The following is a 23,865-nucleotide window of genomic DNA, read 5'->3' on the forward strand; positions in this document are numbered from 1 at the left end:
CACAGGGAGAGAAAGTGATAGGCAGAGGGAAGGGGGAGGTGGAGATGAACAGGGATGAGGAGGAAATGGACAAAGGAATGTCAGAGGAGGAGATGGATAGAGAGAGAGAGAGAGAGAGAGAGAGAGAGAGAGAGAGAGAGAGAGAGAGAGAGAGGAGAGGAGGATATGCAGACAGAAAGGAAAGGGCAGGAGATGAAAAGGGAAGGGAGAGCAGGAGGTCGACAGAGAGAAGGGGGAGAAGGAGATGAACAGGGAGGGGGGAGGAAAAGATTGGCCAACTATTTTGCAAGATCCTTGGTACAAAGTTTCAAGGATGAGTATTAAGCCAAGAGTCTTAAGAATTGTCCACAGTCCCTTACATATTGTAAGGAAATGCAAAGAACATATTAGACTAATTACAGTGAAAAAGCATTCTACAGTATTTTTTCATGTATATATACACAAATGAAATGGGAAAAATGCCTAGCATGTGATACAGTGCCCTCTACCATGGATTTCACACTGGTTTGCAGAGTACGGATACAGATGTACAAGCAGGACATGAAATCTAGTGGCTCAACAGAAATGCAAGTAACTGAAGCTTGTACAGATACATACTGGCAAATGAACCTGACTAAAAACTGCTGCTACTCTCATTTTGTCAGCTAATTTGATATGTGAAGCACAAAGGTGCTCAAATGACAATATCATTAACAATTGCATCTACGTGTGATCTGTACTCAGGTGATTCATGTGAAAAAGTTTTAGACATGATTATGGCCACGCGATGGGGATTAACAGACCTTTGAATGCAGGATGTATTTGGAACAAGACACATGGGACATTCTGTTTCTGAAACCATTAGGGAATTCAATATTTTGATATCCACAGTGTCCAAGAGTGTGTTGAGAAAAATAAATTTCAAGCATTAGCTCTTACCACAAAGAACTCATGGGCTGATGGCCTCCTCTTAATGACAGAGAGCAGTGGCATTTGTGTAGTTGTCAGTGCTAACAGAGAGCAACATTTTGTGAAATAAATGCAGAAATCAATGTGGGGTGTACAACAAATGTATCTGTCAGACAATGTGGTGAAATAGGGCATTAATGGGCTATGGCAGCAGACGACCAATGCCAGTGCCTATGCTGATAGCACAACATGCCGAGAAACACCTCTCCTGGACTCGTGACCATTTCAGTTGGACTCTAGATGACGAATCCTGATTTCTGTTGGTAAGAGCTGATGGTTGGGTTCAAGTGTGGCACAGACCTCATGAAATCCATGAATCCATGTTGCCAACAAGGCATTGTGCAAGTTGGTGGGAGCTCCATAATGGTGTAGGCTGCATTTATGTCGAATGGGCTGGCTCCTCAGGTCCAACTGAACCAATCATTGACTGGAAATGGCCATGTTTGGCTACTTGGAGACCATTTGCAGCCATTCATGGACTTTGTGTTACCAAACAATGTTGGAATATTAATGCCACCAGGTTACTGTTGTTCGCAATTGGTTTGAAAAACATTCTGAACAATTCAAGCAAATGACATTGCCACACAGATTGCCTGACATGAATCCCATCGAACATTTATGGGACATAATCAAGAGGTCAGCTCGTGCACAAAATCCTGCACTGGCAACATTTTTACATTTATGGGCAGCTATATAGGCAGAATGGCTCAGTATTTTTGCAGGGGCCTTCCAACAACTTGTTGAGTCAATGCCATATTGAGTTGCTGCATTTCACCAGGTGAAAGGAGGTCTGACATAATGTTGGAAGTAGTGTAATGGCTCTGGGTACACTTGTTACCAGTTAATGCTGATTACGACTTCTTTGTATCTTCAAACAATACTGATTTGTCTGTGTGGTAGGTCATAATGCAAGCTCAGTTTGCAAAGATTTTTCATTTTTGTAGGTTTGGGAGGGGGGAAGGGCCCACTCCTACCCTGCACTTGCTGGATACACTCTTGTACCAGAAATGTCACTAACCACTCATTATGCTGGTGAAGCTTGAATGTCTGTGGAGTTGTAGTTATAGATTCATGAGTGATTTCCTTGTCCGGTAGTAAGATGTACATCCTGCACTGAGACATTTATGTGAAGCTGCACCTCACAACATCTCATTGACATCAAAACACCAGGTATACATAACTAAAGGCAAAGGTCATCACCAAACCACTCAGGTAGTACAGTGCACTGTGCACGAATTCGAATGTGGACAAATTAAATTATTAGTCAGGTTGACCAAAAGCTTGCATGCTTAAGATACATACTGCTTGAACTTTAAAAGCCCATAGCCATGAGGCTGTAGCCCCTACTCTAAGGTCAATTTTGGTAATGATGGACATAAAATGATGTGGTAATCTTCATCAGTGTCACATATCAGGCCTATCAGGTGAAAAATATAACCCAAAAATCTACTATGTGCCATTTTTAGACACATTACCTTTGCTTTACAACGTATCTATGTAACATTGCCAGAGCTATGTACAACAGTAGTTAGTAGAGGTCACATATTCATCGCAAAATGTAACCTTTGCTGTGTTGCTATGTCTACTATGTACCAATAGTTCGTCTGAATAAAAACAGGATGATGACCTTCCTTTTTGTCTATCTTGTGTCACTTGGAGTCTCTGACATCACTGAAGAAATGTTCTTAATATCTGACTATAGCTGCCTGCCATGAGATAGGGTCTTTGAGAAGAGGAAGAGGCTGCGAATGGCATTTGTACCTGAAGACCTGTATGATACTGCAAGATCTGCTACATGTGTTAACAAATTTAAAGTTTTTGACAGAAGAAAATTTCTTCAATTTCTGTGTGCTGCAGGTTCGTGGTTAACAACCAAACAGTTGCAGCTCCTAAAGGAAACAATGGTATGCTTCTCAGCACAGAATCCCAGAGTCATAAAAGTGAAATATGCCTTCAGTGAATTGGAAACTTGCAAAAATGTTAATATTCTAGAAAAGGGAGTGGAGGTTTCTGACATGAGAAATATATTATTCATTGGAACTGAAGGGAAAATAATACTTAGCAAAGAAAAAAGGCAGACTCATTATCAATGACACCAAATTTTGATGAAATATACAGACCATTTTATGAGGACTTTTGTCCTATTAGTGGGGCTTGATTTGTACTTCGAGTTTCTTTCAATAGTGTATTGGTACAGACTGAAACTACCTTTGACACTTAGTTGATTTTTGAGTAAAAAGGTATAAGCAGTTGGCTGTGTTTAGTATTCCTGACTTTAACAATTCATACTGCTTATGTAATATGCAATAAAATTAATTAAATATAAAATTCTGCCTACAATTGTCTTTTTATTTCATATTAAAATTTAAACCCTTGTGATATATTTTTTAATATAATTCCTAAATAACATTTTGGCACTTAGTGGGTTTTTGGGTTACACCCTTTAATTATGTTCAACAGCGAAATCCTAACAACAATAGAGCTAAGTGGAATTGTTGTTAAGGCACTGAACTCTCAAATCCCAATCCAGCCATTGTGATTCAGTTATTCATGATTTCCCTAAAATCAATAAGGTGTATTCCAGAGCCGTAACTTTGAAATTGGGCCATCTGATTGCCAATCTCAAACTTGCCGTATCTGAGCTCATACTCCATCTCAGATAACATTGTCCATGAATATTGAATTATGCCTTTCTCGTCTTCAGTGTAGTACTCTTCATGCAGAGATTCATGAATCCTCCAAAGGATTGGTATTTGTCATGTTATTGGAAACAAACATTAGTAAGCACATTATGCACTATCAGACAAGAATCATGAAGCAACCAGGATATCAACGTCACTTGTACAAGTACATACCACCAGCTGGTATGTAAATGATTGGAGTTCCAATTCCCTGTGACAGGTAGAGCAATTTATAGGGCATTCAGATGTGTCAGTCTTCTGATGTTGGACTATATGGGAATGTGTGGGCTTCCATACTCATCATCAAGTTTCTGAGGATCATCATATTGTGCTCCGAGAACATTGTCACACCTGTGTTTGCTATCTGAGGACAAGTAATAGACTCATTCAGTGTCATCCTGCACCATCAGTTGCTGAGTAGCAGCAGCCGGACTGGGGAATCACCATCTCGCATTCGGGCTGCCTTTACCAGCATAACACAAATGGCTGTGTATGGAGATGTGCCATGACTGGGAAGCACAGACTGCTGATGAATGATGTCAGATTGTGTTTGATACTAAAGTGTGGTTCTGCAGTATCCAGGATGACCATCATCTGCATATATTGTGGCAAACTAGGGAGAGGGCTCATTCTTTCAACATTTTAGAGAGGCACAGAGAGCTACTCCTGGAACTGCAGTGTGACTGAAGGTCACGGCTACTGGTGATTGAGTGAACAGCACAAAAGTGTATCATTGACCTCCTGCATCCTCACCTCTCATGGAGATGCTCGTCCACACATGGCATGTGTGTCTGTGAATTGTCTGCATAACAGTGAGGTACTCCTGTGACCAACAAGGTCCCCAGATCTGCTCAGTGGAACATTTGTGGGACCAGATCAGACATCAAGCCCATCCCAGTGCCAGTATCTGGATATCAAGGACGAGTTACAACAGTTGTGAGCCTGCTTACCTCATAACAGGATACAGCAATGTTATAACACTCTTTCCAACCAAACCAGTGCATGCATCCAAACTTGACTGGGTACAACATCATACTGATAAGTGGGCTCATGCTGCAAAATTCTTTGTAAGCTGGACTCCAGTTTTTAATCATAAAAATAACATCACATCATTTTCTCTGCCCCTTTCGGGTGCTTTACTTTTTTTGTCAGGCAGAATATTTAACTATAATAATCATTTCAGTCAATGATCATACAAATTGTTTAGTAACTATACTGATTCCAACTGACTAGTCACTGTCATCTGCTTAGCCAGTTGCTGTGTAAAAACATGATAGCAGTTAACATTCCTATTAGCCTGATATTACAAGACTGTGAGTTGACTGCTAGCACAGTCTGATGCAGCCAACAGCTAAGAAGTGTTTATACGCTACTGATCATGAGTAGTCTGTTGAAACCGTATAGCCAATAAACGGTCTATAGTATTATTGAGTGAAACGAACTTTATATTCCAATGATGCATTATGATGGTGGATCAGGTGGAAAATTTAGATGTCCAAGAGTTCTGTACGGTACATAGTGTGTTCTTTTACAATGCACTCATTTTGCAAGACAACACTGTCAGATTTGACATTGGTACCTTTTTAGTGGAAGGGGTTAATGCAAATAAGTGAACTTCAGCACTCGGTCTTATTTACCCAATCACTTGACTTGAACATTATTGATCAGCTATGGTTGTCTCGATAGCATGTGTTTCGAAATATTTCTGCCCATGGCCTTATTGATATCCAGGCTACCAGAGTTGCAAAAAATGTAGGGAATCTGAAGCCTGTGCTCTGCCAAAGGAACTATCGTAACAATTCACTATTCATTCAGATGTTTATATTATTTTGATAACCGTTAGTCTACAGGTAAGAGCTAGATTAATTCAGTAAAATTTGCCTTTATGTCAAGTTTGTCTTACCTCTATGTTACAAGTTAGGTAGACTTGCATTCTGTCAGGAAACTTGAAAGCCGAAATGTTGTTGTAAGCAATTATACTCGCATCCGTCTTTCCGACATCCGTTGTTGTCTGCCAGTAGCCGATCAGCTTTCGTTTCCTGAAATAAATGTCATCATATTTTTAGAAGACAGAGTTATAAATTTACAGTATTCCAGTTTAAGTTTTTATCTTAATTCTGTAAGGCTAAAGCAGTTTCTGTACAAGCAGTGGCTCACCTTCCACTCCCTGTATTTTAGCCCTGCTACATTCAGATTTTCTGAGTGGCTTGTCACTGTAGACTAACATGGAGAGCTGCATGAAAGTGGTCTTCAAGTTGAAGACCACAACAATAACAACACCAAAAGGTCATCCAGTATTTGGGATTAATCCTGCCTATACCTTGGGTTTAGGTGTTATATTAATCATACACAGTTGATTTTCCTGAGACATATTGAGTCTCACCTTTTCCTACAATAATGATGTAGGTCAAAGTCAGAATTAAAATTTAATTCAAATCCAGACCTCCCACTTGCCAGGAAGGTGCACTGACTGTTACTCCACATTGGCACTGTGAGTACCACCCCTACACGGACTATCAGGTGCATCAACTGTACGTGATATTACCCATGCTTGAGATACAGGCAGGATTAACCCATTTCGCTCATTGCTAAGGTGCTATTCCAATACTGGAGAGCTCTGGCAGTACTCGTGGAAGTTTAGTAGGGGAATATCAATGGGGTGAGGAGCGACTTGGAATGTCTCATGGAGGAATGCCTACTAGCGTAGCCCCTTGCACCTGCAGTAGGCACAGTGCTAGTGTGGCATCCTGGTTCATGCATCTGCCCAGTAAGCAGCCTTCACGATAGCTTAGCATGTACTATCAGAGAACTGGATGCCTTTTGTAATACTAATAATAACTGAGTGAAGTATTCAACAATGAACTTGAAGGGGTGCTATGTGACGTGCATCCAGAGCAAATTCCGCTAATAGTGACAAACAAAAAGGAAATAAAAAAAAGTAGTCAGGAGACTTAATTCTTTGCTGCAGCCTACTCATTGTCATAGATAAAGGTGAGACTCAATATGTCTCAGGAACATCAGCTGTATATAATTAACATATCACCCAGTATAAATAAATTGACAGTCAAAGAGTGCTGTGCAATGTTTAGACCAAAAATGGCGTAAAACATAATTTGTTTTGAACAAGTCAAAAAACAGTACGAAATGTGCCCGCACACCAGAAAATGGGGCTGCAGTTCACCAGAAAATGCTTCAAAGTCCTACCAAGTCAAATCGACGGCTGTTGCAAGAGACCACTATGTCACGTTGATCATGCGGACGAATTCTCCACAGGTGGTACAAATTCTCTTTCCAGCCTTCCTCCCCTATCTCCGTCGCAACCATTAAAGCAGCTCAACCTGCCGAAACGAGGACACAAGAGTGCATGTGTATGAACAGTGTAGTTAAACTAGCCAACTTCGGTTTTCACAAGCCTGCAATCTTCTTGGGACCCATTCAGCCTGCTGCACCTGGCAACAGGTTGCGCTATCAGTCCAGGAATATGTTCATGTACATAGTTTCACTGCAGCTCATTTATCATAACGTTAGAAGCATCAACATTAACAACCCAATCTTCAAGAAGACAGAGGAGAAATTAAGAATCGTGGAATATACAGGGTGGTCCATTGATCGTGACCGAGCCAAATATTTCACGAAATAAGCACCAAACGAAAAAACTACAAAGAACGAAACTTGTCTAGCTTGAAGGGGGAAACCAGATGGCGCTATGGTTGGCTCGCTAGATGGCGCTGCCATAGGCGAAACGGATATCAGCTGCGTTTTTAAAAAATAGGAACCCCCACTTTTTACTACATATTCTTGTAGTACTTGAAGAAATATAAATGTTTTAGTTGGATCACTTTTTTCGCTTTGTGACAGATGGCGCTGTAATAGTCACAAACATATGGCTCACAATTTTAGACGAACAGTTGGTAACAGGTAGGTTTTTTTAAATTAAAATGCGTACGTTTGAACATTTATTTCGGTTGTTCCAATGTGTTACATGTACCTTTGTGAGCTTATCATTTCTGAGAATTGCTGTTAGAGCGTGATTACCTGTAAATGCCACATAATGCAATGTTGTTGTTGTTGTTGTTGTCTTCAGTCCTGAGACTGGTTTGATGCAGCTCTCCATGCTACTCTATCCTGTGCAAGCTGCTTCATCTCCCAGTACCTACTGCAACCTACATCCTTCTGAATCTGCTTAGTGTACTCATCTCTCGGTCTCCCTCTACGATTTTTACCCTCCACGCTGCCCTCCAATGCTAAATTTGTGATCCCTTGATGCCTCAGAACATGTCCTACCAACCGATCCCTTCTTCTGGTCAAGTTGTGCCACAGACTTCTCTTCTCCCCAATCCTATTCAATACTTCCTCATTAGTTATGCGATCTACCCATCTAATCTTCAGCATTCTTCTGTAGCACCACATTTCGAAAGCTTCTATTCTCTTCTTGTCCAAACTAGTTATCGTCCATGTTTCACTTCCATACATGGCTACACTCCAAACAAATACTTTCAGAAACGACTTCCTGATACATAAATCTATATTCGATGTTAACAAATTTCTCTTCTTCAGAAACGCTTTCCTTGCCATTGCCAGTCTACATTTTATATCCTCTCTACTTCGACCATCATCAGTTATTTTACTTCCTAAATAGCAAAACTCCTTTACTACTTTAAGTGTCTCATTTCCTAATCTAATTCCCTCAGCATCACCCGATTTAATTTGACTACATTCCATTATCCTCGTTTTGCTTTTGTTAATGTTCATCTTATATCCTCCTTTCAAGACACTGTCCATTCCGCTCAACTGCTCTTCCAAGTCCTTTGCCGTCTCTGACAGAATTACAATGTCATCGGCGAACCTCAAAGTTTTTACTTCGTCTCCATGAATTTTAATACCTACTCCGAATTTTTCTTTTGTTTCCTTTACTGCTTGCTCAATATACAGATTGAATAACATCGGGGAGAGGCTACAACCCTGTCTCACTCCTTTCCCAACCACTGCTTCCCTTTCATGCCCCTCGACTCTTATTACTGCCATCTGGTTTCTGTACAAATTATAAATAGCCTTTCGCTCCCTGTATTTTACCCCTGCCACCTTTAGAATTTGAAAAAGAGTATTCCAGTCAACATTGTCAAAAGCTTTCTCTAAGTCTACAAATGCTAGAAACGTAGGTTTGCCTTTTCTTAATCTTTCTTCTAAGATAAGTCGTAAGGTCAGTATTGCCTCACGTGTTCCAACATTTCGACGGAATCCAAACTGATCCTCCCCGAGGTCTGCATCTACCAGTTTTTCCATTCGTCTGTAAAGAATTCGCGTTAGTATTTTGCAGCCGTGGCTTATTAAACTGATAGTTCGGTAATTTTCACATCTGTCAGCACCTGCTTTCTTTGGGATTGGAATTATTATATTCTTCTTGAAGTCTGAGGGTATTTCGCCTGTCTCATACATCTTGCTCACCAGCTGGTAGAGTTTTGTCATGACTGGCTCTCCCAAGGCCGTCAGTAGTTCTAATGGAATGTTGTCTACTCCGGGGGCCTTGTTTCGACTCAGGTCTTTCAGTGCTCTGTCAAACTCTTCACGCAGTATCGTATCTCCCATTTCGTCTTCATCTACATCCTCTTCTATTTCCATAATATTGTCCTCAAGTACATCGCCCTTGTATAAACCTTCTATATACTCCTTCCACCTTTCTGCCTTCACTTCTTTGCTTAGAACTGGGCTGCCATCTGAGCTCTTGATATTCATACACGTGGTTCTCTTCTCTCCAAAGGTCTCTTTAATTTTCCTGTAGGCAGTATCTATCTTACCCCTAGTGAGATAAGCTTCTACATCCTTACATTTGTCCTCTAGCCATCCCTGTTTAGCCATTTTGCACTTCCTGTCGATCTCATTTTTGAGACGTTTGTATTCCTTTTTGCCTGCTTCATTTACTGCATTTTTATATTTTCTCCTTTCATCAATTAAATTCAATATTTCTTCTGTTACCCAAGGATTTCTAGCAGCCCTCGTCTTTGTACCTACTTTATCCTCTGCTGCCTTCACTACTACATCCCTCAGAGCTACCCATTCTTCTTCTACTGTATTTCTTTCCCCTATTCCTGTCAATTGTTCCCTTATGCTCTCTCTGAAACTCTGTACAACCTCTGGTTCTTTCAGTTTATCCAGGTCCCATCTCCTTAATTTCCCACATTTTTGCAGTTTCTTCAGTTTTACTCTACAGGTCATAACCAATAGATTGTGGTCAGAGTCCACATCTGCCCCTGGAAATGTCTTACAATTTAAAACCTGGTTCCTAAATCTCTGTCTTACCATTATATAATCTATCTGATACCTTTTAGTATCTCCAGGGTTCTTCCACGTATACAACCTTCTTTCATGATTCTTAAACCAAGTGTTAGCTATTATTAAGTTGTGCTCTGTGCAAAATTCTACTAGGCGGCTTCCTCTTTCATTTCTTAGCCCCAATCCATATTCACCTACTATGTTTCCTTCTCTCCCTTTTCCTACACTCGAATTCCAGTCACCCATTACTATTAAATTTTCGTCTCCCTTCACTATCTGAATGATTTCCTTTATTTCATTGTACATTTCTTCAATTTCTTCATCATCTGCAGAGCTAGTTGGCATATAAACTTGTACTACTGTAGTAGGTGTGGGCTTCGTATCTATCTTGGCCACAATAATGCGTTCACTATGCTGTTTGTAGTAGCTTACCCGCATTCCTATTTTCCTATTCATTATTAAACCTACTCCTGCATTACCCCTATTTGATTTTGTGTTTATAACCCTGTAGTCACCTGTCCAGAAGTCTTGTTCCTCCTGCCACCGAACTTCACTAATTCCCACTATATCTAACTTTAACCTATCCATTTCCCTTTTTAAATTTTCTAACCTACCTGCCCGATTAAGGGATCTGACATTCCACGCTCCGATCCGTAGAACGCCAGTTTTCTTTCTCCTGATAACGACATCCTCCTGAGTAGTCCCCGCCCGGAGATCCGAATGGGGGACTATTTTACCTCCGGAATATTTTACCCAAGAGGATGCCATCATCATTTAATCATACAGTAAAGCTGCATGTCCTCGGGAAAAATTACGGCTGTAGTTTCCCCTTGCTTTCAGCCGTTCGCAGTACCAGCACAGCAAGGCCGTTTTGGTTAATGTTGCAAGGCCAGATCAGTCAATCATCCAGACTGTTGCCCCTGCAACTACTGAAAAGGCTGCTGCCCCTCTTCAGGAACCACACGTTTGTCTGGCCTCTCAACAGATACCCCTCCGTTGTGGTTGCACCTACGGTACGGCCATCTGTATCGCTGAGGCACGCAAGCCTCCCCACCAACGGCAAGGTCCATGGTTCATGGGGGGGGACATAATGCAATAAATGATCAAAATGATGTCCGTCAACCACAATGCATTTGGCAATATGTGTAGTGACATTCCTCTCAACAGCGAGTAGTTCGCCTTCTGTAATGTTCGCTCATGCATTGACAATGCGCTGATGCATGTTTTTAGGCGTTGTCGGTGGATCACGATAGCGAATATCTGTCAACTTTCCACGGAAAGAAATCCGGTGAACGTGTGGGCGATGGTATGGTACTTCGACGACCAATCCATCTGTCATGAAATGTGCTATTCAATACTGCTTCAACCGCACGTGAGCTATGTGCCAGACATCAACCATGTTGGAAGTACATCGCCATTTAGTCATGCAGTGAAACATCTTGTAGTAACATAGGTAGAACATGATGTAGGAAATCAGCATACATTGCACCATTTATATTGCCAACGATAAAGTGGGGGCCAATTATCCTTCCTTCCATACATTAACCCGCCAAGGTCGCTGATGTTCCACTTGTCGCAGCCACCGTAGATTTCCCGTTGCCCAATAGTGCATATTATGGCGGTTTACGTTACCGCTGTTGGCGAATGACGCTTCGTCGTTAAATAGAACGCGCAAAAAATCTTGTCATCGTCCCGTAATTTCTCTTGTGACCAGTGGCAGAACTGTACACGACATTCAAAGTCGTCGCCATGCAATTCCTGGTGCATAGAAATATGATACGAGTGCGATCGATGTTGATGTAGCATTCTCAACACCGACGTTTTTGAGATTCCCAATTCTCGCGCAGTTTGTCTGCTACTGATGTGCGGAGTAGCCGCAACAGCAGCTAAAACACCTACTTGGGCATAATCATTTGTTGCAGGTCGTGGTTGACGTTTCACATGTGGCCGAACACTTCCTGTTTTCTTAAATAACGTAACTATCCGGCGAACGGTCCGAACACGTGGATGATGTCGTCCAGGATACCGAGCAGCATACATAGCACACGCCCATTGGGCATTTTGATCAGAATACCATACATCAACACGATATCGAACTTTTCCGCAATTGGTAAACGGTCCATTTTAACACTAGTAATGTATCACGAAGTAAATACCGTCCGCACTAGCGGAATGTTACGTGATACTACGTACTTATACGTTTGTGACTATTACAGCGCCGTCTGTGACAAAGCGAAAAAAGTGGTCCAACTAAAACATTTGTATTTTTTTACGTACTACACGAATATGTAATGAAAAATGGGGGTTTCTATTTAAAAGAACGCAGTTGATATCCGTTTGGCCTATGGCAGCACCATCTAGCGGGCCAACCATAGCGCCATCTGGTTTACCCCTTCAAGCTAGACGAGTTTCGTTCTTTGTAGTTTTTTCGTTTGATGCTTATTTCGTGAGATATTTGGCCCAGTCACTATCAATGGACCACCCTGTATACCAGTCACGAAATCGTGTCCAAGTTCAGGAAGAGAAAAGCGGGTTCAAATAAATCGGAAGGTTTCTCGCAAGCCAAATTAGAAAGTTACTAAACACTCATTCAGAAACCTCGATCATGTAACAACGTGTTTGTAAGCTTCATCAGCAGCTTCATCACTCCATAAATAGTTTGAAAGAGGGCAAAGTGCGTGGAAATGTGTGCTAAGGGCTTGAGGCCATGTAGCAGTATATAGACTTTCTAAATTTAGGGCAAACATTGATTGAAACAGTAACAAAACATGGCCCTGTTGATATTAAAAACCACGGTCTGGTGGTATGCAACGTAGTGCAAAGAAGGCTTAATGAAACTAAAGCTTATTTTCTCAGACGGGTACTTTTTAGATTAAATTGAAAAATGAACTTTGTTTTCTAAAATTCATTTGGGGAGCTAAGAATGAACTATTTTGCTCACTTAGAATGAATTCAACGAACCCCTAATACACATCCTGTAAAAAATAATTAAAATTGGTATAATTGGTGTCATATTTGGCTGAAACACACTAAGGTCACAGAAACTAGACATACAAAGCCTTATTTAGTTGACGTTGCGATATAATAGACATTTTCAGGTACTTAGGCCTAAGTGCAAAAGGTATCGACTTTCGGAGACGGTTCTACTTGCTACAGAAAACATGTATTAGAGGTGACTTGGTGATGGTACGAATTGAGAAGAGGGTGAAGTTGCAGAGAAAACCATTCCTATCGAAATAAACAAATAATCAGCCGAAGAGGAAAAAGAGGACAGATAAAATCTACAGTTTTCTGGCCCACTATGAGCCAACATGAACACATTTTTCTAGAGCCTCGTGTTGTGATACTCGGGTAAAAAGAAAATTTTTCATCAGCTTCCATACTCTACTCATAACAATATAATGAAAGCGTACAGAAATACCTGCTACGCAGTGAAGCACAGCGGGAAGACAGGCAGGAAGGCAAGATTCCTTTAGCTTGCTTGGGTTGGGCATAGCTTGGCTTGGAGTAAAGTAGGCTGGCAACATGCGGAAGCCTGCCCATCTAGCTAACAAGCAAGCAGGGCAGGTTAAAAGCGGAATGTGTACACCTCAGGCCTGGACCTACACATGCATCCTTACTGAGTGTCTGTTGTTCATGATTAAAACCAGCAGATGCTCCTCAGCGCCTCCAATTTTGTGAGTGACTGTTGAGATCAAATTGAATGGCTTGGACATAGAACTGTTCTGTATGTCTGATGAAGCTTGATTTCACCTGAGTGGTTATGTCAGCTCACAGAATCAGAGGTTCTGGGCAGCAGAGAATCCACGTAATTTCCTAGAAAGACCGCTGGATGATCAAAAGGTTTGGGTTTGGTGTGCAGTGTATGCGTGTTGCGTTATTGGTCCAATCTTCCTTCATCAGACGCTGACTTCAGCGCGTTACATTTCCAACATTTTGAAAGCATTTGTAGCTGCATTAACGGAGGAGGGAAAGAACTACAGTTACTTCCAACAGGATGGAACGACTGCCCATACAGCTGGCTGAACCTTGGAGCACATTTACACAATCTTCAAGTGCTGAAAGAGTTGTTAGTAGAGGTCAGTCTGATCGAGGCCCTAGCTGGCCACCTTGATCACCTGATCTGTTTTTGTGCGATTACTTCGTGTGGGAGCCCTCAAATTCAAGGTGTATCGCAACAACACTCATAGTCTTCAAGAACATTTCGGACGAGACTGGAGCAATTCAAGCGGTCCAGCTTCGATTCGCCTCCAGCAACTTGCTGACCAGTGCCCAAAAGTGCCAAGAGATGAATGGTCACTTCCAACGTCTTCTATAATCAGGTTAGTACTATATTTCCGTTACTCTGCTGTTTCTTCGTACCCTGGAACTCTGTTCACTGGGCTACTTTTATTTGCCCCACTCTATGTATCCGGGGTATAATAAGATACTATGAGGAAATGAACATTTATTTATCGTTGTGTATGCGTATTTTAAATTTAGTTCCCGTTATGACTTCACTGCAATAGACCCATGCATATATGCATGCATGCATATCATGTTCATTTTATCACAATTCCTTGTTACAACCCGATTAAATTTCGCCACAAATGTGCCACTATGATTGTCATTATTACATATTTTTATACTATTAATATTGTTGTCTCTTTCCGAGGAACTGTGATTCTTTGCAGCGATGCTAGTGTTGGCACGATCAACTTTAGGTACGAGGGGCGTTCAATAAGTAATGCAATACCTTTGTTTTCTCGACTTATTTCGGATGAAAAAAAGCAGGATTTTTTTAGGGACATCGTGGAATATCCTCTGTTTAGCCCCTGTAGTTTCATGAAGTTCTGCTTGGTGGCAGCGCTATATGTAGCCTTCAAAATGACATTTGTAAAGGAAGTGAGTTCCAAGCAGAGAGCTGTCATTGAGTTTCTTTCGGCGGAAAACCAGAGCATCGCAGATATACGGAGGCGCCTGCAGCAAGTCAACGGAGACCTGGCACTGAACAAAGGCATGGTGAGTCGTTGGGCGAGGCATCTGTCATTATCACAGCAACACTACGCAGAGCAGTCCGATCTCCTGCATGCTGGGCGGCTGCACACAGCCATGACCCCTGCAACGTTGGAACGTGCGAACACTCACATTTGAGGTGACCTACAGTTCACAATGCAGTACCTCGTTGCTCAAGTGGACGTCTCTGTTGGTAGTGATGACATACTTGTCCACCAGTTGGAGTACTCAAGAGGGTGTTGCCACCTAAGACTATAAAGAGCTTCCATCTGTTTGGCTCAGTGAAAAATACACTCCACAGGAAGCAGTATGTGGTTAATGGGGAGGTTATTGTTGCAGACGCTGGCTCCGATGCCGGCCAGTGGAGTGGTACCATGAGGGCATACAGGCCCTCCTAGTAAGGTGGCGTAAGACCGTCGCATTAAATGGCGATCATGTTGAAAAATCCTGAATAAAACCAACTTCCTTTCAGACAAAAAGTGTTGCATTACTTATTGAACGCCACTTGTGTTACAGAGATATTTTGGGAACTCAAATGGGAATTCCTGGAGCGAAAGTGACGTTCTTTGGAACACTGTTGGGAAAATTTAGAGAACTGGGATCTGAAGCTGACTGCGGAGCGATTCTGCTATCATCAACGTACATCTCGCGTAAGGATCACAAACATAAGGTGCGAGAAATTAGGGTTCGTATGGAGTCGTACAGATAGGCGTTTTCCCTCTCACTCTATATGAGAGTGGAACAGGAAACGGCCGCGCGGGATTAGCCGAGCGGTCTAAACGCTGCAGTTGTGGACTGTGCGGCTGGTCCCGGTGGAGGTTCGAGTCCTCCCTCGGAAATGGGTGTGTGTGTTTGTCCTTAAGATAATTTAGGTTAAGTAGTGTGTAAGCTTAGGGACTGATGACCTTAGCAGTTAACTCCCATAAGATTTCACACACATTTGAACATTTTTTGAACAGGCAACGAAACGAATAGTAGATGTACGTGGTACTGTTCGCCGTGCACCATACAGTGACTTGCGGAGTATGTATGTGGATGTAGATGGCAGCAAAGAGCAGTTGGTGCTCCATGCTACCAGCTCCAACGGTCAGAAAGGAGTATGTGATGGTCTGAGACTTTTTAAAATAAAATATTTTACGCAGTCTGGACTGTTTGATTATATTGTTAATAGTTGATGCAGAAGACTATAAAAATGTGACCAGATTTTAAATTTCGAACAACCTTGCGGCCAGACTCCTAGTCTGCCGCCTTTGCCAGTTGCTGTGTAGCTCGTTTTACATGAGCGACTTTCTGGTCAAAATCGGCTACTCGTTGTGGCTACGCGCCACGTGCTTGCATGTACGAGGGTTGGAGCTTAAATAGTGGTAACTATTTATTCACAACCGATACAAAAGAGTTACATTTTTGCACCTGTTACTGTCCTTCAAAGTAGTCACCAGCGTTGTGTATAAACCGTTGCCAGCGAAGTGGAAGGGGTAGTGTGCCGTTAGCAGAGCCTGTTCTGTTGATGGTGCGAATGGAGCGGTCTAAAGATGTTATGCTGGTTCTCGTGTACGACTGTGATGATTTTATCCTAACGCATTACATTCCTCCACGGCAGACCGTCAGTGCACAGTATTACTGTTCGGTATTGGACCATCAACTGCGACCAGCTTTGCAAAAGAAACGGCGACACTTTCTGCGCAACCCACCCATCATTTTGCACAATAATGCGCGGGCACCTACAGCGCAAGCTGTGGCTGCTCTGTTCGGTCGATGGGACTGGCAAGCACTGTACCATCCACCATACTCCCCGGACTTAAGTCCTTGTGACTTTGATTTGATTCCGAAGATGCAGGAACCACTTCGTGGCATTCGCTTCAGAGCTGTCCCAGAGATTCGACATCCAGTAGACCGCTCCATTCGCACCATCGACAGAACAGGCTCTGCTAACGGTATACTACGCCTGCCACATCGCTGGCAACCGGTTCTACACAACGCTGGTGACTACTTTGAAGGACAGTAACAGGTGCAAACATGTAACTATTTTGTATCGGTTGTGAATAAACAGTTGCCACTATTTAAGTTCCAACCCTCGTATATCAGCAGCCAGTTCGTGAATGATCAGTTGCCTATGCTCAGTGTGTAGAGTTCTAAGATGTGTATGGTACAGACTACGCAAGCGCACAGCGGCAGGGGACTGTGGTATTGCCTGTTAACATCGAAAGTTGACTTATTCTCGCAATGCGCAGTAATAGTTTTTGCGCTTTTGTGCTTTCTTAAACTTTTTTCTTCGTGGTTCCTTTGTTTTCGTGTCAGACTGTGAAGGTTGCACTACGGCCTGCTATTCCTCCTATTAGCATTCTCCTAGACGAGAAACGAAATGGCTGAAAAGAAAAAGTTTCCATTTTACAATAAATGGACACAGAAAAGTCCACACAATGTATAAATAAGGATTTAAATACATAAACGTTATTTTTGATGAAAATTGTTGCAATAGTGACAAAGTGTTATCTAATAATGGAAAAAATAATTTTCGCATTATTTGGCATTTAAGAGCACAAGCCTCTTAGCAGAGCGGAGATCAGCAGTAGCTTAACGGTTGTACACAGTTTCCATAAATCATATAGTTTAGTGGCATTCTAATTTACTCCAGAATAAACTAGTGCTTCTTAACTTACCGTAAGCTTTGCCTAAATTTTAGTGTATATACTGCAAGGCCTCAGATAGATTGTATAATGGTAAGACAGAGATTCAGGAACCAAGTTTTAAATTCTAAGACTTTTCCAGGGGCAGATGTGGACTCTGACCACAATCTATTGGATATGAACTGTAGATCAAAACTGAAGAAACTGCAAAAAGGTGGGAATTTAAAGGGGAGGGATCTAGATAATTTGAAAGAACCAGAGGTTGTAGAGAGTTTCAGGGAGAGCATTAGGGAACGATTGACAGGAATGGGGTAAAGAAATACAGTGGAAGAAGAATGGGTAGCTTTGATAGATGAAATAGTGAAGGTAGCAGAGGATCAAGTAGGTAAAAAGACGAGGGCTAATAGAAATCCTTGGGTAACAGAAGAGATATTGAATTTAATTGATGAAAGGAGGAAATATAAAAATGCAGTAAATGAAGCAGGCAAAAAGGAATACAAACGTCTCAAAAATGATATCGACAGGAAGTGCAAAATGGCCAAGCAGGGATGGCTAGAGAACAAATGCAAGAATGTAGAGGCGAATATCACTAGCGGCAAGATAGATACCGCCTACAGGAAAATTAAAGAGACCTTTGGAGAAAAAAGAACCACTTGTATGAATATCAAGACCTCGGATGGAAACCCAGTTCTAAGCAAAGAAGGGAAAGCAGAAAGGTGGAAGGAGTATATAGATGGTCTATACAAGGGCAATGTTCTTGAGGACAATGTTATAGAAATGGAAGAAAATGTAGACGAAGATGAAATAGGAGATATGATACTGCGTGAAGAGTTTGACAGAGCACTGAAAGACCTAAGTCGAAACAAGGCCCCGGGAGTAGACAACATTCCGTTAGAACTACTGATGGCCTTGGGAGAGCCAGTCATGACAAAACTCTACCAGCTGGTGAGCAAGATGTGTGAGACAGGCGAAATACCCTCAGACTTCAAGAAGAATATAATAATTCCAATCCCAAAGAAAGCAGGTACTGACAGATGTGAAAATTACCGAACTATCAGTTTAATAAGTCACAGCTGCAAAATACTAACTCGAATTCTTTACAGACGAATGGAAAAACTTGTAGAAGCCGAACTTGGGGAAGATCAGTTTGAATTCCGTAGAAATATTGGAACACGTGAGGCAATACTGACCCAAAGACTTATCTTAGAAGAAAGATTAAGAAAAGGGAAACCTACGTTTCTAGCATTTGTAGACTTGGAGAAAGCTTTTGACAATGTTGACTGGAGTACTCTCTTTCAAATTCTGAAGGTGGCAGGTGTAAAATACAGGGAGCGACAGGCTATTTACAATTTGTACAGAAACCAGATGGCAGTTATAAGAGTCGAGAGACATGAAAGGACAGCAGTGGTTGGGAAGGGAGTGAGACAGGGTTGTAGCCTCTCCCCAATGTTATTCAATCTGTATATTGAGCAAGCAGTTAAGGAAACAAAAGAAATATTTGGAGTAGGTATTAAAATCCGTGGAGAAGAAATAAAAACTTTGAGGTTCGCCGATGACATCGTAATTCTGTCAGAGACAGCAAAGGACTTGGAAGAGCAGTTGAACGGAATGGATAGTGTCTTGAAAGGAGGATATAAGATGAACATCAACAAAACCAAAACGAGGATAATGGAATGTAGTCGAGTTAAGTCGGGTGATGCTTTGGGAATTAGATTAAGAAATGAGACGCTTAAAGTAGTAAATGAGTTTTGCTATTTAGGGAGCAAAATAACTGATGATGGTCGAAGTAGAGAGGATATAAAATGTAGACTGGCAATGGCAAGGAAAGCGTTTCTAAAGAGGAGAAATTTGTTAATATCGAGTATAGATCTAAGTGGCAGGAAGCCGTTTCTGAAAGTATTTGTATGGAGTGTAGCCATGTATGGAAGTAAAACATGGACGATAAATAGTTTGGACAAGAAGAGAATAGAAGCTTTCGAAATGTGGTGCTACAGAAGAATGCTGAAGATTAGATGGGTAGATCACATAACTAATGAGGAAGTATTAAATAGGATTGGGGAGAGGAGAAGTTTGTGGCACAACTTGACTAGAAGAAGGGATCAGTTGGTAGGACGTGTTCTGAGGCATCAAGGGATCACCAATTTAGTATTGGAGGGCAGCATGGAGGGTAAAAATCGTAGAGGGAGACCAAGAGATGAATACACTAAGCAGATTCAGAAGGATGTAGGTTGCAGTAGTTACTGGGAGATGAAGAAGCTTGCAGAGGATAGAGTAGCATGGAGAGCTGCATCAGACCAGTCTCAGGACTGAAGACCACAATAACAAAACATTTTGTTGTGCAGAAACACTTTTTGCTGGTCTGTACCTAGTATGGTTCAGATTCTTGGATCACTCCCCACATCGTAAGCTTAGGCCCTAATATTTGTCATTATTTTGCTCTTTCATTAATCAACACGTCCTTAAACACTCTGGTTTATGTGACTGATTGATTTTGTATTATATTCCTACTCACGATTGTGTATATTTTTCTGGTCTGTACTCATTATTGTGAATTTTTCGAGTTGGATCACTCGTTGCACACTTATGCTCTGAAATTTTTCTCTTCTCTTTTGAAGATTTTGAAGGTTTAATTTTATGGATGTAAACTTACAATTTGTAATTCCAGTAATGTACATTGTTTCTGTATTTATATGTACAGTTTTGCGGTGTAATGTTGTAGTTTTGACTTGTGTTATTTGTCTATTGACAGTATGTTCCACAGAACTGAAAATCTGAATTTCATATCCTGAGATATGTATAAATTACCACTTGTATAGTAGATTTTTTCATATGCGAAAGCACTTGCTCCCATTCTAGCACCACTTTATCATAGTTCGCTGGAGCAACAAAAGGCACCTACCGACTGGAGAAAAGCGCAGATAATTCCCATTTGGAGAAAGATCATGTGACAGAGGGATGTAATTATGGACCTATATCCATGGCGTCATTCTGTTGTAGGATTGTGAAACGTGTTTTATGTTAAAGAATTACGACGTTTTTGGAGAACTAGAGTCTCATCTACAAAAATCAACATGGATTCCCCAAACAGATATCTTGCGAAATTCAGTTCGCTCCATTCCTCATGTTATGCTTAGCGCTGTAGACAACGGCGCTCAGATTAATGCTGCGTTCCTGGACTTCAGGAAGGCATTTGACACGGTTCCACACAGCCGCTTAGTGAAAAAAAATGAACTTACCATGTATAGGACCAGATTTGGGACTAGATTCAAGACTGCCTTGCAGATAGAACACAACGCTGTAAGGTGTCAGGCAAATCCAACACCTTACATGAAAACCCTGACATGATAAGCAAATCCAGTAGTATGTCACATAGATCCGAATAAATCGTGACATTAAATTAACCAAAGTAATACGAGTAACGAGTGAGCAAATGGAATACCAAAGACTAACACAAGAATGCCTAAATGCATGTCGTACCTTCCCACCGTGAGGCAGACGCAGTTCCGAGGGGAGAAACGAGGAAAGAAGCCGAGAGCAGAACCGTGTTAAGCTAGAAAAGAGAGGGGCTGGGCACCCACGCCGCGAGCCTACCTGTACAACTATACAACCCGCACGTTTTAGCGTGAGGCTGTTTCGCGTCTCAGGTATGTCAAGGACAACCCCCAGCCCATGTTAAAAGCTAGAGCCCTCCAGAAAAGCAGTATAGATCTTACGATAACACAAAAAGGGCCACTACCACCCGCAAGTTTTAGCGTGAGACTTTTTCGCGTGTCTGTTACATTAGGATCACTCCCCAGCCCATGTTAAAAGATAGAGCCCTCCAGAAGAGCAGTATAGATCTTACGATAACGCTAAAAGGACCACACTAGCTGCAGGTTTTAGCGTGAGACTTTTTAGCGTCTCTGTTACGTTGCAAACTTTAAAAACATTGCCCCACCACGAAAAATATAACGTTTCTCATTGGATAGTCAGAATTTTTGTAGGCGGAGCTAAAGGTTAACATTGAGACCCTGATTGGTCAGATGAAAACACAGCCAGATAGTTTATTTAAACCAAATTCGGTAAATTGTAGTAACGAGAAGTTAGAGTAGAGTTAGTTCCGAGACGGCGAGCTGGACGGCTGCTGCGCCGGCCGCTGCCGCCCTGACGCTGCTTAAACACCGACAAGGTAATGAACGCACGCGATGCCGCATATTTGAGCGCATAAAGCTTCACTCAGAACTGCAGAAGTCTCATCTGTTACACCCCCTTTTTGCGTAATAGTAGTGTCGATCGTTAATTAAAACTCATGGTATTCACATTTGCCACTTGAAGAAAAGATCTGAAACGCGATGATTTTTCTATTTTATAGTTATTGAGAAGCCACATCAGCCACTGTAATTTACGACAGGTTAGATTAGTAATTAAAGATAATTGAGGGTCACTGTAGACCATTTTGATAGTTTTCTCTTTTGTGAAACTTAATTTAAACATAGATTATAGATGTGATATGGCATAGGTCATCCTTCGATCCATTGTAGAACTTGGAAACCCACTCAGGGAATATTCGTTCACATTTTTGTTGAACGCAGTTGGTTTTTACCATCCTGTATTAAAACATTTCCTTTTATCAATAGTGAAATTTATAAACGATGTTTTGTAATTAGATTAAATTTCCAATGGTAAACTTAACTGCTTTTTCGACGTTATTTTACCAGCTAACTAAAAATAGGAAAGCATTGAACCCTTTCCACTATATTTAGTTAGAATTAAGATTCTTTTACAGGGAGTGCAGTGGAGCTGACGCTGAGATCATTTAGTATTTGGTTACATCATCGCTAGTCTCACTGAACTCTTCTGAATTCTACATGTCATGTGTGGTCTGGCGTCTCCTTACCAACAACAGGACCCAGGTTCAAACTAGTTAATTCCCTAAAAAACACGCTCAGAGCGTCGTTGCGCGAAAGTGGTAGGGAGACACGATATAGTACAATCAGACACCACCATGAATGTTTAGAACGCGTCGCTCTTAACGGAACAAAATCGACAGATGATAAGATAATTTCGGAAGTACCCAAAGAAAGTATGATAGGAACGATATTGCTTGCAATGTATATAAATTATATAAATGATGTAGCAGATAGCGTCGGAAACTCTCTTAAGACTGTTGGCAGGTCATGTGTTTGTCTATATGAAAGTAGCAACGCAAGCAGACAGCATCGATTACAAAATGACCTGCAGAGGGCGCAGGAACTGGCAGTCGACCATGAACGTAAATAAATGTAACATATTGCGCATACAGAGGAAAAGAAATCCACTAGCTTATGATACACTACTGATGACAAATTGCTGGAAACAGTATCTACCGTAAAATATTTAGGAGCAACTATCCAGAGCGACCTTTAGTGGAATGACCGCATAAAACAAATAGTAGGAAAATCAGATGCCCGACTGAGATTCGAAGGAAGAATCTTAAGGAAATGTAACACATAGACGAAAAAAGTGGCTTACAAGGTGGTTGTTCGACCGATTCTTGAGTAGACCTATTCTTGATCAATATGGGTCTGCGGGACTGATAAAAGAGATAGAGAAGATCCAACGAAGAGCAGCGCGTTTCGTCACGGGACCGTTTAATCGGCGCGAGAGCGTTACAGAGATGCTCCAAAAACTCTAGTGGAAGATGTCTGTAAGAGAGAAGTTATGTATAACGGAGAGATTTACAATTGGAGCTTGTGGAGAGTACTTTCCGAGAAGAGTCGGACAATATGTTGCTTCCTTGTACATACAGCTCGCGAAGCGATCGCGACGAGAAAATTCGGCAAATTAGAGCAAATACAGAGGCTTATCGACAATCATTCATCTACGTGCTATTGGTGAGTGGAAGAGGGACGTTGATAGTTAGTGGTGCCAGAAGTATCCTCCGCCACACACTTCGGAAGGCTTGTGGAGTATTGATGTAGCTGTAGATGTGAATAAGATACAAAGAATGAAGTAAAAGGTGGTGTTTATTGCATCCGAAATATTGTTTGACGTAATTGGAGAGATATTTCACCTTAAAGACACCATTTGTTTTATTTCTCATTATTCAGACATGTTTCAGTAATTCTATGCCGCTGTCAGTGGGATTTTTTTCATGGTTCAGCCTGAAGTCGTTGTCTTTATAAAGGAGTGATACCTAGGCGTCGATGTTTTTCGTTGCTTTACAGATATAGTTAATGACACATGTTACATAATATATGCCATGTTGATAGCTAGCCTAAGAAACTGGTTTGGTAAACAATTATTACATGACAGTAACAAGTTTTTTCTGCTGGTAACTTTATAATTAACAACAAAACAGTTTCTATACTTCCGTTTTTCATTTA

The 23,865-nt window shown here is 41.4% G+C and overlaps 1 protein-coding gene across 2 annotated transcripts in view; it reads right to left on the bottom strand.

Moving 5' to 3' along the window:
- LOC126282270 (mucin-2-like) overlaps positions 1 to 23,865 on the bottom strand; it is a 237,250-nt gene that overhangs the window by 27,445 nt on the left and 185,940 nt on the right. For both annotated transcript variants that reach the window (XM_049981882.1, XM_049981881.1), the window contains exon 7: positions 5,533 to 5,668. In XM_049981882.1, coding sequence (XP_049837839.1) covers positions 5,533 to 5,668 — 136 coding nt within the window. The remainder of the gene's footprint in view (positions 1 to 5,532; positions 5,669 to 23,865) is intronic.

The sequence above is a fragment of the Schistocerca gregaria genome, chromosome 7 (genome assembly GCF_023897955.1).
Source record: "Schistocerca gregaria isolate iqSchGreg1 chromosome 7, iqSchGreg1.2, whole genome shotgun sequence".
Taxonomy (NCBI): domain Eukaryota; kingdom Metazoa; phylum Arthropoda; class Insecta; order Orthoptera; family Acrididae; genus Schistocerca; species Schistocerca gregaria.